Below are 15,117 nucleotides of genomic sequence, written 5' to 3' on the forward strand. Positions count from 1 at the left end.
CGCTTAACATCAGTATAGACAGACAAGGAAATCAGATATGAAACTTAACTCACCATCTCACTATACAGATGGAAATAAGGTCCAGCAAACAGTGCAATAACAGAATATGGTAATAAGTCAATTACTATACAAAGAAAAAAGAATTATAATGTGTTCAGACCTAAATTTGGCACCATATTCACATGTAGATAGGCAGGGTAACCTGCAAAACATTCCTCTATCTTTATATGCTGTACTGATTGTTTTATAGCAGCTTTTTTCTCTCATTAAAAATCAAAGTTAAATGGGAAGCATCAAGGTTTTATTATTGTAAGGCAAATGAACAAGTGTTTTTCAACACTGTTACGATATGAGTGTCTTTCCTCTCGTTCTAATTCTTTGGGCCAAACTCAGACCTGTAATAGCAGGTATAACTCCATTGATTTCCACTGCATTTGCACTTGCTCACATCAAGTCTGAATGTGACACCTTGGCACTCCCTCATTCAAGAAAAGATTGACATTGATGGGGCTTCTCACAAGAATATGATCAGGGTTTGACTCAAAGTGTGAGGAGTTAGTACTTTTTGTCAGTGGTTTATGTATGGGTTTTTTTTTTAATTCATATGTTGAGCCATATTGTAGAACGTGTAAATAAGGCTATTCCATTTAATCTGACACTAACATGGGTATAAGAACCTAAATTCCCCTGAACTCAAACAGCCTGCTTTAAGACTGGAAGCCAAATCTCCTGTGATCTGCCATTGCTGTAGCTACATCTTAAAAAATATGTCTCTAAGTGCACAGGATTCAGTTATATAACAAGGTGCGCCCTTGTTAGCCTGACATACCTGAAAGACGAATCACAAGTAGGACACTCCTCAGTCTTAACTCCTTTTTCATTTTAAAAGTGTATCTTGCTTGCCTCTCTAAGCTTGTGACAACACTAGCACTTCTTTAAATCTCCTTCTGGTGCACGATCAACGTGCTTCTGGGCCACTGGTAGCAGCAGCAGCAGCAAGCAATTCTAGTGTAGATCAGCCTCTGGTATTTTTAATCGCGGTGTCGTTTAACCTTACCCAGGGCAGGTGTAGATGACGTGGGCCCTACTCCTGCAGAGACTTAGGTACACAAGCAGGTTTCCTCACCAGTAGTCCCATTGATTTAAATGGAAATCCAGGTAGTAAATCAATTCGTAGATAAAGAAAAAAGGATCAAAACATGTTAAGAACTAACTTGGAAATTCATCGGCTTCAGAAGGAGCAAGTAGAGTTATGTACATGCCTAAGTCTTTTTGGGATCAGGGCCATGGTAGTTGAAATGCTGATGACTGCTGCCAGCCTGGCTATGCTGCACCAGTACTAGCGCAACAGTGGGGGACTAAGAAAAATGCTAGACAAGGCTTATAACATCAGAGGAGAAACAACTCTCATTCCATTTCCTTAGATCCAGAGCCAGCTATATTCAGTCATAGAGGGTTTCAGAATAAACAGGGGAAGAAAATCTTTGCAGTAGGCAGAAAGCCATCTTCAGGAGGATTGCAAAGAGGTTTCCTGCCCCCAAAATGTTTAAACATTTTGAGAGATCCTTTAATAGTTGAGTCTTCTCTAAAACTCCTGGGAAATGTATTAATCTTAATTTGCAATACTAGCAACTTAAAAAGCATTCTCCAAGTCTGCCAGGTTTCTGCTGACTGTAGTTATACATTGTCTTTAATTACTGTTTCAGTTTGAGCCTGGCGACTAATAATTTTCATTTTTTATTTCTTCTCCTTCTTGCACCAACAGAGCTGTCACTTTTTCCATTTCTCAATCTTTGTTTCTGTTCCACTAACAAGTATGTGCATAGCATAGCACATAGCATTTAGCTTTTGTTCATTCCAAGGAGATATTTTAGCCCACAGCTAATCTTCGAGTATGTCTACACTACGAAAAAGGATGTGTTCTTAATTTGGGTTAAAATAGCAATGAAGATATCGCAACTCTGCAGCTCAAGTGCAACCCAGGCTGCCCTATAGGCTTTAACTCAAGCTGCTGACCCGAGTTAAAAGCCAAGGCATCATGCTGTAAACAAGACACGAGAAGTAATTCGTCTGCTCTATTCCGCGATGATTAGGCCTCAACTGGAGTATTGTGTCCAGTTCTGGGTGCCATGTTTAGGAAAAGATGTGGACAAATTGGAGAGAGTCCAAGGAAGAGCAACAAAAATGATTAAAGGTCTAGAAAACATGACCTCTGAGGGAAAATGAAAATATTGGGTTAGTTTAATTTAGAGAAGAGAAGACTGAGGGGGGACATAAGTTTTCAAGTACATAAAATGTTGGTATAAGGAGAAGGGAGAAAAATTGTTCTCTTTAACCTCTGAGAAGAGGACAAGAAGCAATGGGCTTAAACTGCAGCAAGTTCTTCCTAACATCCAACCTAACTATCAGGGTAATTAAGTACTGGAATAAATTGCCTAGGGAGGTTGTGGAATCTTTGTCATTGGAGATTTTTAAGAGAGGTTAGACAAACACCTGTCAGGGATGGTCTAGATGATACTTAGTCCTGCCTTGAATGCAGGGGATTGGACTAAAAGACCTCTTAAGGTCCCTTCCAGTTCTACAATTCTATGTCTTCATGGCTATTTTAACCCAAGTTTCAGGCTGTCTGCAAACTCAGGTAGATATCACTGCACTGGTTACATTCAGTTCACATTTTCAAGCTTTTCTTCACAACCATGAAAGTTAAAAACATTTTTAAATGAAAGCTTAGTTTCTGAGCAATAAATTGCAGCCTGAAGCAAATTCTACAGAATCTACAGAGCATACATGACTGTAAGGTGGCAGGCCCAGCCAGCCTGTTTATTTTCTGCAAATACTTGCAACATTCATTCAGTCCTTGTGCATCCAGTTGTTAAGAAAAGCCCTAATATCCCTCTCCTGTTTCTTCCATTTGTGTCCAGGTGCCTGGACCCCATGCCCTAACTGTTAGTTGCAAAATGATTACACAGTGACACTATGCCGCAGCTGCCCCCGGAGGACACGGAGGGAGAAGTGGGCAATACTCATAGAAGGCCCACTGAATACCCTCTTCAAAATCCCAGTGCTACACACAAAGTCTGTGTGGACACAGTCTTTGTGGACACACAAGGACCATTCCCAGATCTAGCCTAATTTTCAAGATGCCTAAGCATGCATATAAATCTTTGGAAAAAGAGACGACCTGTGTCTATAAGAGAGTGCACCCCTATGGGATCTACTGCATACACACAAGACTCTTTAACAATATGGACCAATGAGTATTTCACACACAAAGTATGGTTTTAAAACAGTTATCTTCCTCCCTCTCCCTGTAATTATTTTTGTGTAAGTTGAGCACTGAGGCCATTGTTTTCATGTTTCCTATTTCTAGGTAAATGCCAACAGCTGTGTAGAAATGGAGGTAAATGTACTGGTAAAAATAAATGTAAGTGCTCCAAAGGTTACCAAGGAGATCTTTGTTCAAAGCGTAAGTGCTAATTCTACTCAGTCAATCTTTGTTATAAGATCATTGTGATAGCAATATAGTATCTTGTTACTCAATATCAGCACTAACTGTGTGTTGCCAGGATAGCTCAGGTTAATTTACTTTGTGGACATGCTTCATTTATTTAAGTAAAGGGGGGTTGTGGAACAGAGAAACTTGTAAAACAACCACAACAAAACCTTTCAATACCATGAGTTCCTTTCAAGCATAACACATCAGTATAATGTCAAGCAAGTGTTACTGGATAATAAAATGTCAATACCCTGGTATTTCAAACTACCACTAGAAATCTCCCTTGTATGAATGTAAATATTATGGGCCTGATTCTCCTCTCACTTGCTGACTTCATTGACTTCAGAAGAATTACTCCTGATTTGCACCAATATAAGGGAGTTAAAGAAGTCCTTATTTCAGTAGAGGGGCAAGTTATTTTCAGAATTCTGCACACAGTTAATTTAAAATTATAGATTTACTGCTAGTGCCCTAGCCTCTGCCAAAACTAACATCCTAAAGAATAGCAGGGAAAGCAACTATGTAACTTTATCTCTGAATGAAATGTCAGGAAGTTGAATTCATGTTCTCACTTGATTACAGCTGTCTGTGAACCTGATTGTGGATCATATGGAACCTGTGTTGAACCTAACAAATGTCAATGCAAAGAAGGCTGGCATGGACGACATTGCAACAAAAGTAAGTGAGAACAAAGCTCTGAGAATCCATACTGGAGCTTTTCACAGATCATTTTCCATCTGTAAATGGCTAGCTTGAAACTACTACACAATCGCTAGAAACAAAACAATCCCTTTGGTTAATAATCCTTTCATGTTTTTAAATGGAGGCACAACATTAATTAAGTGTTGAAAATGTTCAGGATACTTTTTGTTGAACTGTGTATTAATTACAAGAAAGGAATAAAACAATTCAAAACTACGATACTTAGATTAACTTCACTTTTTTTGCCTGTTGGGAATACTAAAATTTGGTACAGAGAAAATTTCTAGGTGACCTAGTTTATGTTCTGTCCATGAGGTGAGACTGATTCCAAAGTCAATGATAATCTTGGAAAATGCACCCTACTGGATCTGCTGTGCACACATTATGCTCTTTAACAATATGATTCCCATTGATTTCCGTGGGGCTTTGGATCAGACTTTCAGAACATTGGATAGACACTCCTATAAATAAAAATATATTACATAGGGATTTAGAGCTGATTGGAGGGAAGATTTTGCAAAAATTTTGTCTATTTTTCTGAAATTTTTAAAAAATCCAGTTTTCAACCAACTGTAAAGCAAGTTAAAAATTTAGGAGTGTGTGTGTGTGTGTGGGAGGGTGTTAACTAAGTCTTTTTGACCAGACCTACGCATTCCAAACTATGTTGATCTCAACATTACATTTATTGAAAGAGATGATGATTTAATTATTTTCTGCTTGCTGATCCATTTGACTCCTAGTGCAGTGTGTGTAGGCAACTGATGACTTCAGTGGAGTTAAACCAGGAATGAATTTATCCTTAAGATCTCCATATTTAATATATACTCTATTTCCAATAACAAGAAGTTATAAAATCACTTGAAATGGCTATGTAGATCCAGGTGACAAATTCCAATTCAGTCTTACATGTCATAAAATACAGTACTATAACAACACCAAATTAAAGTATTAATGTGATCTTTTTGTAACATATCTGTAAAAGCAAGCTACCAGCTTACAAGTGAACATTTTTTCATTGTGAATGTGCCTACATTTTACTGCCCCCAGAGAAGCACAAAATTTGTAGCATGCATGCTATGGTACAAGGATTCTGTATTCACGCATTAGGGTCTGCTCCAAGGTCTTTGAATCACTCATTAATAAATATGCTGATTTAAAAACTGCAGTTCTGAATCAGGCAAAAGATTTTTTGCACTCAGCAGTGTGGGGCCCCTGGGGAAAATTCACCTCTGTATTAGGAGCCTAAGTAGGACTTACTAAAGCTGTGCATAGAGCCCTTTGTGCTGGAGTACATTTTACTCTCTGCAAATAAAACCAAGTATCTCTCAGTTAGAATTACATTTAATTTTGAAGAAAGAAAAAACAGAGCTACTTTAGGGGTGACTTCAGCGACCACGAAAGTTAATGGCTACAAAACAAAGATTAAAATCCCCCCCTCCCCCCATTTTAAAGGAACATGCTCAGCTGGAATGAATGGCTTCTCAGTACAAAAAGTATTCTTAAAGAGAAGTGGTAAAAAATAAAGCAAACTTGAAATTCAGATTTTAAGTCACATCCCCATGAGTTTTTACAATTAGATTTGTAAATGAAAGTGTAAATAAATAGTTACAACATTAATACTTTTAATTCCATTTTCAATTTCAGTAACAAAGTATCTCAGACCCTTAATTTATTTTTCTGGGTGTTTACGTTGCAGCTGTTCTGATTTTCTTTTTGGTTTTGAAACAAAACAAAGCACAAATAATTAACACACATTCTCCACAGAGAGATTCCTATACCCAGCAAACCAATAATACGATTTTAAAGCTCATCTCTAAGGGCTGTCTTTTACTCTTCATCCATCACACACAAGTTGTAGATGTGTGAATCCAGGGCAGTAGTATGGCCCTAAGTATACTTGTAGTGCAGTGATTCTGTGATAAGGTAGCCTTATTGTAAAACCCAGAGAGAGGGCATCCTTTCATGATTAACTTTTTGTCTTATGGCACCCATTTTTTCATGTGGGGACCTGAGTGATGTGTATTAAAATTCCCTACGTTCCCATGGGAAAAAACTGTTTCAATCTGAAATGTTAACAATGAACCAGGAGTCTGCTTTTGTAGTTTCTTTCTCTTGAACTGGATAATTTTTCAGGGTATGGAGCCAGCATTATGAGCGCCCTGAGGCCAACCGGCCCCAAGCACAGACAGCACACGCCTTCACCTAAAAAGGCTGAAGAGAGGCATGTCCCACCCGAATCCAATTATATCTGGTGAACTCAAACATCTGAAACGTTTTATGTTACACAAAGTTCATAGCCTTCATTAACCTTTCATGTGTTGAATGTTAAAATGCTGTTCATTACAGTTAAGATTACGGGCCTGAATTTTATTAGCTTCATTATAAACCACTGAGCTGATATTTACTATTCCTTTTAAGTTTTATAAATCCTTCTTTAGCACGATTATATAGGCTTCTTGTTTCAGTGCTTTGGACAGTGTTTTGTGCTATATTTCAATTATGTTTAAACTTTTCTTTTTGATTATATAGCTGCAAATATTTTGCAAAAGAGAGAGAATATCCAAGTGAAGAATTTTGTAGAAGCTGCCCTGCGATTGATCTGATGATTAGAGAGTTTGCCTAAGCAAAAGTCAGGGTTGTTTTTGCATTGTTACTATCATGTACTTAGAACTACTACACAAAGTTTCCTAATTTAAAACAAAAACTTAATACAACAATATTGTTGGTCATTACAATTTTGCAGAGTGCTCTGTGTTAAATATACACTATGGTAATGGCATTTAAACAATATAATATATTGTAAACAAAGTAGAACTATAATGTATGAACTTTTTGTATTGGCTTGAAGCAATATAATATATTGTAAACAAAACAGCTCTTATGTAATACACTTTTTATACCGATTGTTATTATCCAATAAAGATGCTGCTTTAGTTTTTTGAGGTCTGAGGTGTGTGGTCAGTTAAAATTTCACTAATGATATTTTGAAGGGATGGGCGACTGGATCCCTCTTCTAAAAATAGGGAAAATCACCTCAACTCTCCCATTTTCTCTGATTCCCCTTCCCCAGGTATTAGTACATCATCCCTGACAGATAGTATTTAACCCTGGGGCTTATAAAAATACTTCAGAAGAGCACATTTTTGCCTTTGGAAAGGAGGCGATGGCAACAAATGGCAGGTATTTCCAACAAGAATTTCACAGGATCTCTCAAGAGAATGTTCACCTTACCCCACTGCCCTTCAAATTGTGCCTGCTGAACAGTGGCCTGTGCTGTTGCTATATTCCATGGATTTTCAAGAACTAAATATAAACACTGCTCACAGAAGGGGGTTTAAGATCAGTATGTTTGCCACCCGCTTCTCTCCTTGTTTATGGTTACGGGAAAGTGTTTTTGTTTTAAACTGGAAACCAATGAACAGATAACTCATTCTCTTCCTTCCTCACTACATCACATGCATACGTGGTACATAGACCTTAACCGGCTAGGCCGAGATCATGCCCCAAAGATCCATGCATTAATAAAAACAATAGGTCCTGAGTCTCATTAACATTAAGGCCCCTTTGCACCACTCTGGCAGTGTAAACAGGCCTAATTGTAAAAGAGAAGCTGGCCCAGTAGAAGTACAAATACAGTTTTAGCTTGCTGGCATCATGGTTAGTGTTCTACACTGCATGCACAGGGTCTGGATGTATACATTTGGGCAGCTTTAATTTGCTCTTCAGTTTCCTTTAGAAAGGCAGACTAAGGAAATGGCTCGTCCCCAATGGTACCTCTTTGTTGAGAGACTATGCCTACATATTCTGTTGCTCCAAAAGTAAGCAAGACATGGGTGCCTCATTATGCACCTCTTGCTCATCAGAGAGCTTGTAATGTGAGATAGTTACAAAACAATGCCATTTGGGACTGTATATGTATACAAGAATCATGTGAAATACAGGTATATTCCCTCCCTGTACTACCGTCAGTTCTATGCACTTGAACATCTGAAAAAGACGTCAGTACATTAAAGGTTAAGATTAATGGTCAGGACGGATTGATTCGTGATGGAAGAACTATAGCAAAGGGCCCGGATCCTGCAGTTCATACTTAGGCAAGACTCCTATAAGCAGATGAGTAAGGACTGTAGAATCAGGCCCATTTACTGTCAGTCTTCCTGAATTAACTCCTCCTGCCCGGTAATATAACGGTTGCCAAAAATCAGTTTCACACTTTTTGACACAGAGTGTAGCCATCTGGAGATGGGGAACAGAGAAAACATGTACATGGGTACCAGTGAAGAAAGAGCAATAAAAAACTGACTAGAGGTATAGAAAAGCTTCCATATGAGAGGAGATTAAAAAGACTGGAACTGTTCATCTTAGAAAAGAGACGACTAAGGGGGGATATGAAAGAGGTCTATAAAATCATGACTCATGTGGAGAAAGTAAATAAGGAAGTGTTATTTACTCCTTCACAGAACACAAGAACACTCAATTAAATTAGCAGTCAGCAGGTTTAACACAAACATAAGGAAATACTTCTTTATGCAATGTAGTCAACCTGTGGAACTCGTTGCCAGGGGATGTTGGGAAGGCCAACAGTATAACTGGGTTCAAAAAAGAATTAGATAAATTCCTGGAGGACAGGTCCATCAATGGCTATTAGCCAAGATGGTCAGGGATTAACCCCATGCTCTGCGTGTCCCTAGAAGTTGGCAATCAGAGGCTTAGGCAATCGGATTCTGGAGGGCACTCACTAATTGCCCTGTTCTGTTCATTCCCTCTGAAGCACCTGGCATTGGCCTCTGTCAGAAGACAGGATGCTGGTCTGACCCTGTATGGCTATTCTTATGTTCTTAAAGAAAAAGAAGAGCAGCTGGGCATGGGAAAAGATGTAATACTTCAGATCCTACTGCAGAAGAGCTTCCCAGCCAATCTGATGTGATGCCAGAGCTCCCAACGGCAACAGGGAGCCTCTAAAGGCCCATGGGCATATGTACTTGTCAACCCACACTGTAGCTGCAACAGCACAGATAGAACCACCTGCTGTCTAGTTCCCAAACTACAATCCTACTATGAGCAGGGGTGTATCTGTAAGCTCATCTGCTAGGCAAACTCTCCCCATAGCCTACATCCGTGGTTCCAGAGCAGCTGGACGACCTCTCCCCTTCCTGGCGGCTGCTGATTGTGGTGAAATATCTGTTCCTTTTAAAAAGTTGTCCACTACCCAGCAGGAGGTGCAGACAGTACAAAATCCCCCATATTGCCCTGCCAGTGTGCCTTAGCCTCAAGGAGAGCTAGCGAGCTCATCTGTGGAGTGAGAGTTCAGTCTCTGCCTCCATTCAGTCTTTGGCTTTTTCAAAGGCACCCTCTTAAAATTCAAAACAGACCAAAAGATGGAAAGTAGGGTTGGGAAAGAAAAGTGATAAATATAGGGCACAACAGCAATCATGGAGATGGGGGCAGAGAGGGGGAGAATGTTTATGGGAAAATGGATTGAGACTTTTTTTTTTTTTTTAAATGAAGAAAGACTGAGGAGCAAGTGGTGTCCAAACACAGATTCCTACCAGAACAAAGCTCCGGGAGGAGATATTAAGTATAGGCAGGACTATCAGTGTTTTAATAATCACTGCTACCAATTTAAAGCCAATCCCCCACATCTTAGGTAACTTGTGGGAGGGCAGAGGGAGAGGACAATATGATTGGTTAAACCAGCAAGGAGATCTGCTGCTGTATTCTGAACAAGCTGCAACAGGTGGCTAACTGAGCCTGGTGACTCCAGAGCATATGTTGCTGCTACAAGGTCATCAGGACCTAAAAATAAGGGACTAGAAGAGAGAGTTTTGTACCACACATGACTCATGAACTTTCCATGGAAACTGTAAAAGTACAAATTAAAGAACACGAAAAGTACCTAGACAATTAAAAAGCTTTTTCTTCTCATTTAAATAATCCATAGTTGAAAAAAATTGTTCTGTGCAGGTTTAATTAAAGAATTTAAATACAGCTTTAATGCTTTATTAGGTTTTGCACTTACCTACACAGTGTCTCAGGTGCCTCCCTAGCATATAGGATGTGTTATGCTGTAATAGAATAACAAGCTATTGATAGCATGAGTGTTAACTCCTACAATTTAGCAGGTTGTCCCAAGTAAATAGGAGTAAGAACCTTCATTTCGCTTCACACCTTTGTTCCTGTGGTGTATGCCACACATTTGACAGAAAACCTATTTTAGAAATAATTGAATAATTTTTAAAAAAGAAACCTATCTCCTACCTGTCATAGCTTGCTGCCCATAAATTCAGATTTCCTTACGCCACAAGTTCAACTGCACAGCCCTAAGAGGAAGAGAAACTACTAAATAGTAGAAATGTCTAAAGAGTATTTAAAATAGCTTTCTATAGCTAATACCAATGCAATTTCATAAGTCCAGTATTATGTGCTGTACCGGGCAGGGCCCAAGCATAATTTTTTTGGGCCCACCTCCCACACACATACCACAATCTCTCATCCCATATATACAATCTCATGAGCCATGAAAATTTTTTTCCTTATGGTAATGGGGGTTGCATCCTGGGCCGAGTGGGCCCCCAGGCCCCGGTAAAGTGTATGTTTCCTTACACACACACACACACACACACCTTGAGGGCCCTGGTACCAGGGCTAAACCAAATAAGCACCACAGCGTTAGACAGAAGTGGTACCAAACACACTATTCTGCCTCCTCAAATCCCTCCCCTAGCTCCCCCTTACTTACCAAATCACCTCAGATAATCTCATCCATCTTTAAGGCTCAGCCTAATTAGACCCCTGTGTGCATTTCTACTTCTCTCATCACATCCTAACTTCCTTCTCCATCCCTGTACTCCAACAATGCCAATCTCCCACTCATGTCTTAGTACTTCAGTCCATGCCATCTTTCATGCCTGGAATGACCTCTGTCTCCCAGTGTGTCAAGCTGCCTCCCACTCCTCATCCACATCCCTCATAAAATCCATTTGTGCTGTGAGAATCACAACTGTAACTGCCCATCAACATTGCACCATCACCCTCCTAATACAGACCCACACATACTAAGCTAGCCGAGTCTCCCAGGGTATTTTTCTCTGGTTTAGGTTGTAATCTCATCAGCACAAGTCCTATTGGCCAGATTTGTAAAGGTATTTAGATGCCTAAAGATGCAGTTTGTCTCTAGTAGGATTTATAAAAGAGCCCTAGGGGCCAAACTTTTATTGATTCCAATGGGTATTAGGCAGCTGGGCACTTTTGAACAAAAAGCTATTAGGCAGCTACTGTATCTTTAGGCACTTGAATACCTTTACAAATCTTTGTGGCTTTGATTTCCATTAAAATTAATAACGATTAGGTCTCCAAATGTCATAGGTAATTTTACAAATCTTAGCCAGCCTCTTGGGCAGACTAAGAAATCTTATTTATTGAGGAACAGGCAAATTTGAGAGAGGTCTGAGCTACTGCAGAGAACAGCATTCTCAAACATTTAGTTTTCAACTCAACAGCTCCACACAAAGCAGCTTTTGTGGATCTTGACTCTTTTAAACACAAAAGTTATGGGATAAGATAACAGACAGAGGTTGATCCAGGGACACTAGTTATAGAACAAAACCCAGAAGGTGGAAGGGGAGAAATGAGACTACACCAGAGTCTTCACACTTTCCAGCAAGTGTGAGACAGGGATGTTTGCTCATCTCCTTTCAATGTACCTGTTATATCAACAATGTGTAGAGATGTTGAAAGTGAATTCTCTCCACCTATGAGGAAGGGATGTCCTATTGCTGTTCTGCTATACACTAATGATAGGATGCTGTACATTATTTTTGCCAAACTCAGATAAGCCTGTGTGTTTCTTAGGCCATGCCATTGCCACAAAGAATTCCTGATTAGTAATTACAGGAAAAAACTAAGGCGATATCGACCCAAAGAGAGACTATGGAGACTTAGTCATGATTTAGAACAAGTCATCTCCCAGCCGCATGCATATCTGATTAATCATCAGTCTGGAACAGGGGCAGGCCCATTTGAATCCAAAACTTGGTGCAGGGAGCCCTCAGGTTTACCAGAAGCTGTGAGCGTTTCTCTCTTCTCCAGCACTTAGAGTCTGACAGTCCAAAGCACAGTCCCCAATTTCTGATGGTTCAGAATCTCTTCTTGAGAAGGTTGCTGGTCCTCCCTAGTTGTACTCCAGAAGCACTGGTAAGGGTGGAGACTGGGGAGCTCATAATGATAAAGAAATTGGCAACAGCAATATGTTGTTTCTGGCAGAAAATGAACAATGCAGAGCAGATCTATCTAAGGGACTAAAATGGTCCCCCCCCCAATACTGTAGTACATCTTTCATGTATTCCTCTTCACAACACCCATGGGAGTAGGGAGGCAGTACTTCTATCCCCATTTTACAGATGGGGAACTAAGGCCCAGAGAAACTAAAGTCAAGTCTGTGGCAAAGTAGAGCTCAAACCCAAGTCTCTGGCCAGCACCCGACTCACAGGACTTGCCTTCCTCTCATTGCTGTCATATTTGCTGCCTAGAGTTTGAAACAAAATGGAAACAAGATATTTGGGAGAAGATTGAAGGGCCCTCAGAGATATACCACAAACACAGAAAGCTGTGGGTGAGTACCACAGAGACTATTTGACAATCTCTCCAGTGCTGTGTATTTTAGAATTCAGAGAATGGTGGTTGAGTCACCAGTTTTTGAACAAGGCTTTTCTACCCACAACGAGCAACTTAGCATCTCCTTGGTAGCCTCAGGGAAGATTGAATCAGAGCAGTGGAAACAGTCAACTCCTATAGCAGCAGGCAAAGCAGAAAAACAGCTCATTGGCATCAGCATCGTGGGGCGACCCAAAGCAAAAGGTGAGACAACAGTCTAGTGTCACCTTCCCAGGGGAACAAAATATGGATGCTTTAATCTGGGACGAACTAATATTGTAATTTTTGGTTTAGTGCCTTTTTAAAAAAAAATCTTTTCACTTGCCTCTTGCAAAATAAAGTTTGCAATTGTTATTTGCAATTAGTTTGCAAATTAGTTATTTTGTTTAGCCATGTAACACCTCTGTTAATGGTCTCATCTTTTTCTGGCCCCTCTGGTCTATTTTAAATTTATTGGGCTGAATTCATCCTGGTGTGACTCCTTTGAAGCCAGTGGAGTTAAACCAAGGATAAACTGGGGCTTCTCTCACTTTCAGACAGGCAAGTGAATTATCACTGTAATTTGATTGCCTCTCACAAAGTAATCTTCTTCAGTTTTCAATCATAGCAAAGAACAAGACTGCACCTCAATCGATAACAGGTGTTTCTCAGGCCATTTCTGATATTAGGAGACAATCTGTCAGACAACCTGGTACATTTTGTTCATATTGTGTGAATGTGTCTTCCCATTGTTTTCTTTCCAGCTTCGGCTGTATTTCAAGGAATAAAGGATTCTGAGCTATGAAGAAGGTAATAAAAGCTCCAAAACTGTTCCAGCTGATCCTGTGTTTGTAGGATTCAAGCTGAAATGTAACTTTGGCTATTCTTATTTATTCATTTGCTGCTGCTTCGTCTTTCCTGCATAGATTTGTTATCTTCTCCCATCCCTTTCACCTCTCCAGCTACCATGGGCCGTTGTGTTTGTCCAGTACTGAATAAAATCTTATCTACCGGCTCCATTTGTAAAGCTAGGATCACAGCCAACCCCAATATAACTCCTTTAACTTTAATGGAGCTACAGCAGAGATAAATTTCACACACATGCCCGGGTCAATGTGTCATTTATTTCCAAGGCTCTGCTTGGATTGATTGTGTGGTCTCAGATTTTACTCTTCACAACTCTCGCAAAAATTTCGACCCAACTCTATCCGCTAGAAGAGCTTTGATCTGCGCTATGAGTTAAATCCCCAAGGTGTTATGCTACTAGTATAATTTCATATTTGGCTAAGAAAAGAAACACAAAAGGGTATGTGCCATACTGTGCTGGGCTAATGCCAAATTTCAAGAGCAATATTAGAACATCAACCACCTCTTAAGCAATGGAATTGCCCCAGCAAGATGTTTTCAAAAAGTTTTATTGAAGTTATGAAAAGGCAACTAGTTAAAAGAGTGAGTTTTAAACTGAAATGAGTCAGAGATCTTTTTTATTTTTTATTGCAGCCTTTGCTGTCAGAGTGGCTACTAATCTATCGGCCCAGAGATTTGCATGTGGCTTTTATCAGTAAGATTTTGTTCAAGCTCCGCTAATTGCACAATTCTTGTTGTCTGGGTGTAGGAATCGGTGCCAGACACCTTTGTGCAAACTTTAGAACACAACCAAAATATTCAGGCAGAAATCGAAATGGAATGCTAATGGAAAATGTACACAACGCCATGCCCATCCCTATTCAACTGTAGTTCAGATACAAGAAGGTTTTTAAAAAGCCACGTACCACTGAATTCGCGTGCAGAGTTTAAAAACATGCAGTCAGAAATGAAATGCCTGCATTGGTCACTTAGAATTATTTTCTAATGCAAAGTTAAATTATGCATAGAATAAATGGGTTGTTTCAGAGTACCGTTTTTTTTCAAATGCACTTGAGTGCAGTTCTGAGCAGATTTATTACTCACCTCTGTGACTTGCCAAAGTTCAGAAAGCCCAGGCTATTTTATTTTTTTAATAAAACATCACAATCTTAAGTTTAAAAAAAGTACTGTACATTTTTGGCTTGGATCAACATTTACTGTGTATATAAATAATAGATATAAAAGGTTGTGCTTTAATCCCTCTCCAGATATGTCTTCAGAAGCCAGGAACATGACACAGTCACACAAAGCCTTCTCTAGGGATTTGATTTTTCAGCATACATACCAAGGTACACACATTCCTATGCAGTGTCTAAGATGCTGTGTATCTGTCTGCACTAGATTGTTAGTTCCTTGGGGCAGATGACTCTGTCTCTTTGTGT

General features: G+C 39.6%; 1 protein-coding gene and 1 long non-coding RNA gene across 4 annotated transcripts in view; one reads left to right on the top strand and one right to left on the bottom strand.

Moving 5' to 3' along the window:
- Nucleotides 1-7,115, top strand: part of WIF1 (WNT inhibitory factor 1) — a 49,136-nt gene extending 42,021 nt beyond the window's left edge. For 2 of the 3 annotated variants that reach the window (XM_067563950.1, XM_067563952.1), the window contains 3 exons: nucleotides 3,371-3,466; nucleotides 4,079-4,174; nucleotides 6,332-7,115. In XM_067563950.1, the coding sequence (XP_067420051.1) occupies nucleotides 3,371-3,466; nucleotides 4,079-4,174; nucleotides 6,332-6,453 (314 nt within the window). In that variant the 3' untranslated portion in view covers nucleotides 6,454-7,115. The remainder of the gene's footprint in view (nucleotides 1-3,370; nucleotides 3,467-4,078; nucleotides 4,175-6,331) is intronic. The other variant, XM_067563951.1, reaches the window with a different exon arrangement.
- Nucleotides 1-15,117, bottom strand: part of LOC137163640 (uncharacterized) — a 56,304-nt gene that overhangs the window by 17,989 nt on the left and 23,198 nt on the right. Inside the window, exons 2-3 of the long non-coding RNA XR_010922748.1 lie at nucleotides 10,457-10,518; nucleotides 10,218-10,263 (exon numbers count right to left, since the gene is read on the bottom strand). This is a non-coding gene — a long non-coding RNA (uncharacterized lncRNA). The remainder of the gene's footprint in view (nucleotides 1-10,217; nucleotides 10,264-10,456; nucleotides 10,519-15,117) is intronic.

This window comes from Emydura macquarii, unplaced genomic scaffold, assembly GCF_026122565.2.
Source record: "Emydura macquarii macquarii isolate MOO-44397 ecotype Brisbane River unplaced genomic scaffold, CSIRO-AGI_Emac_v2 contig_2636, whole genome shotgun sequence".
Taxonomy (NCBI): Eukaryota; Metazoa; Chordata; order Testudines; family Chelidae; genus Emydura; species Emydura macquarii.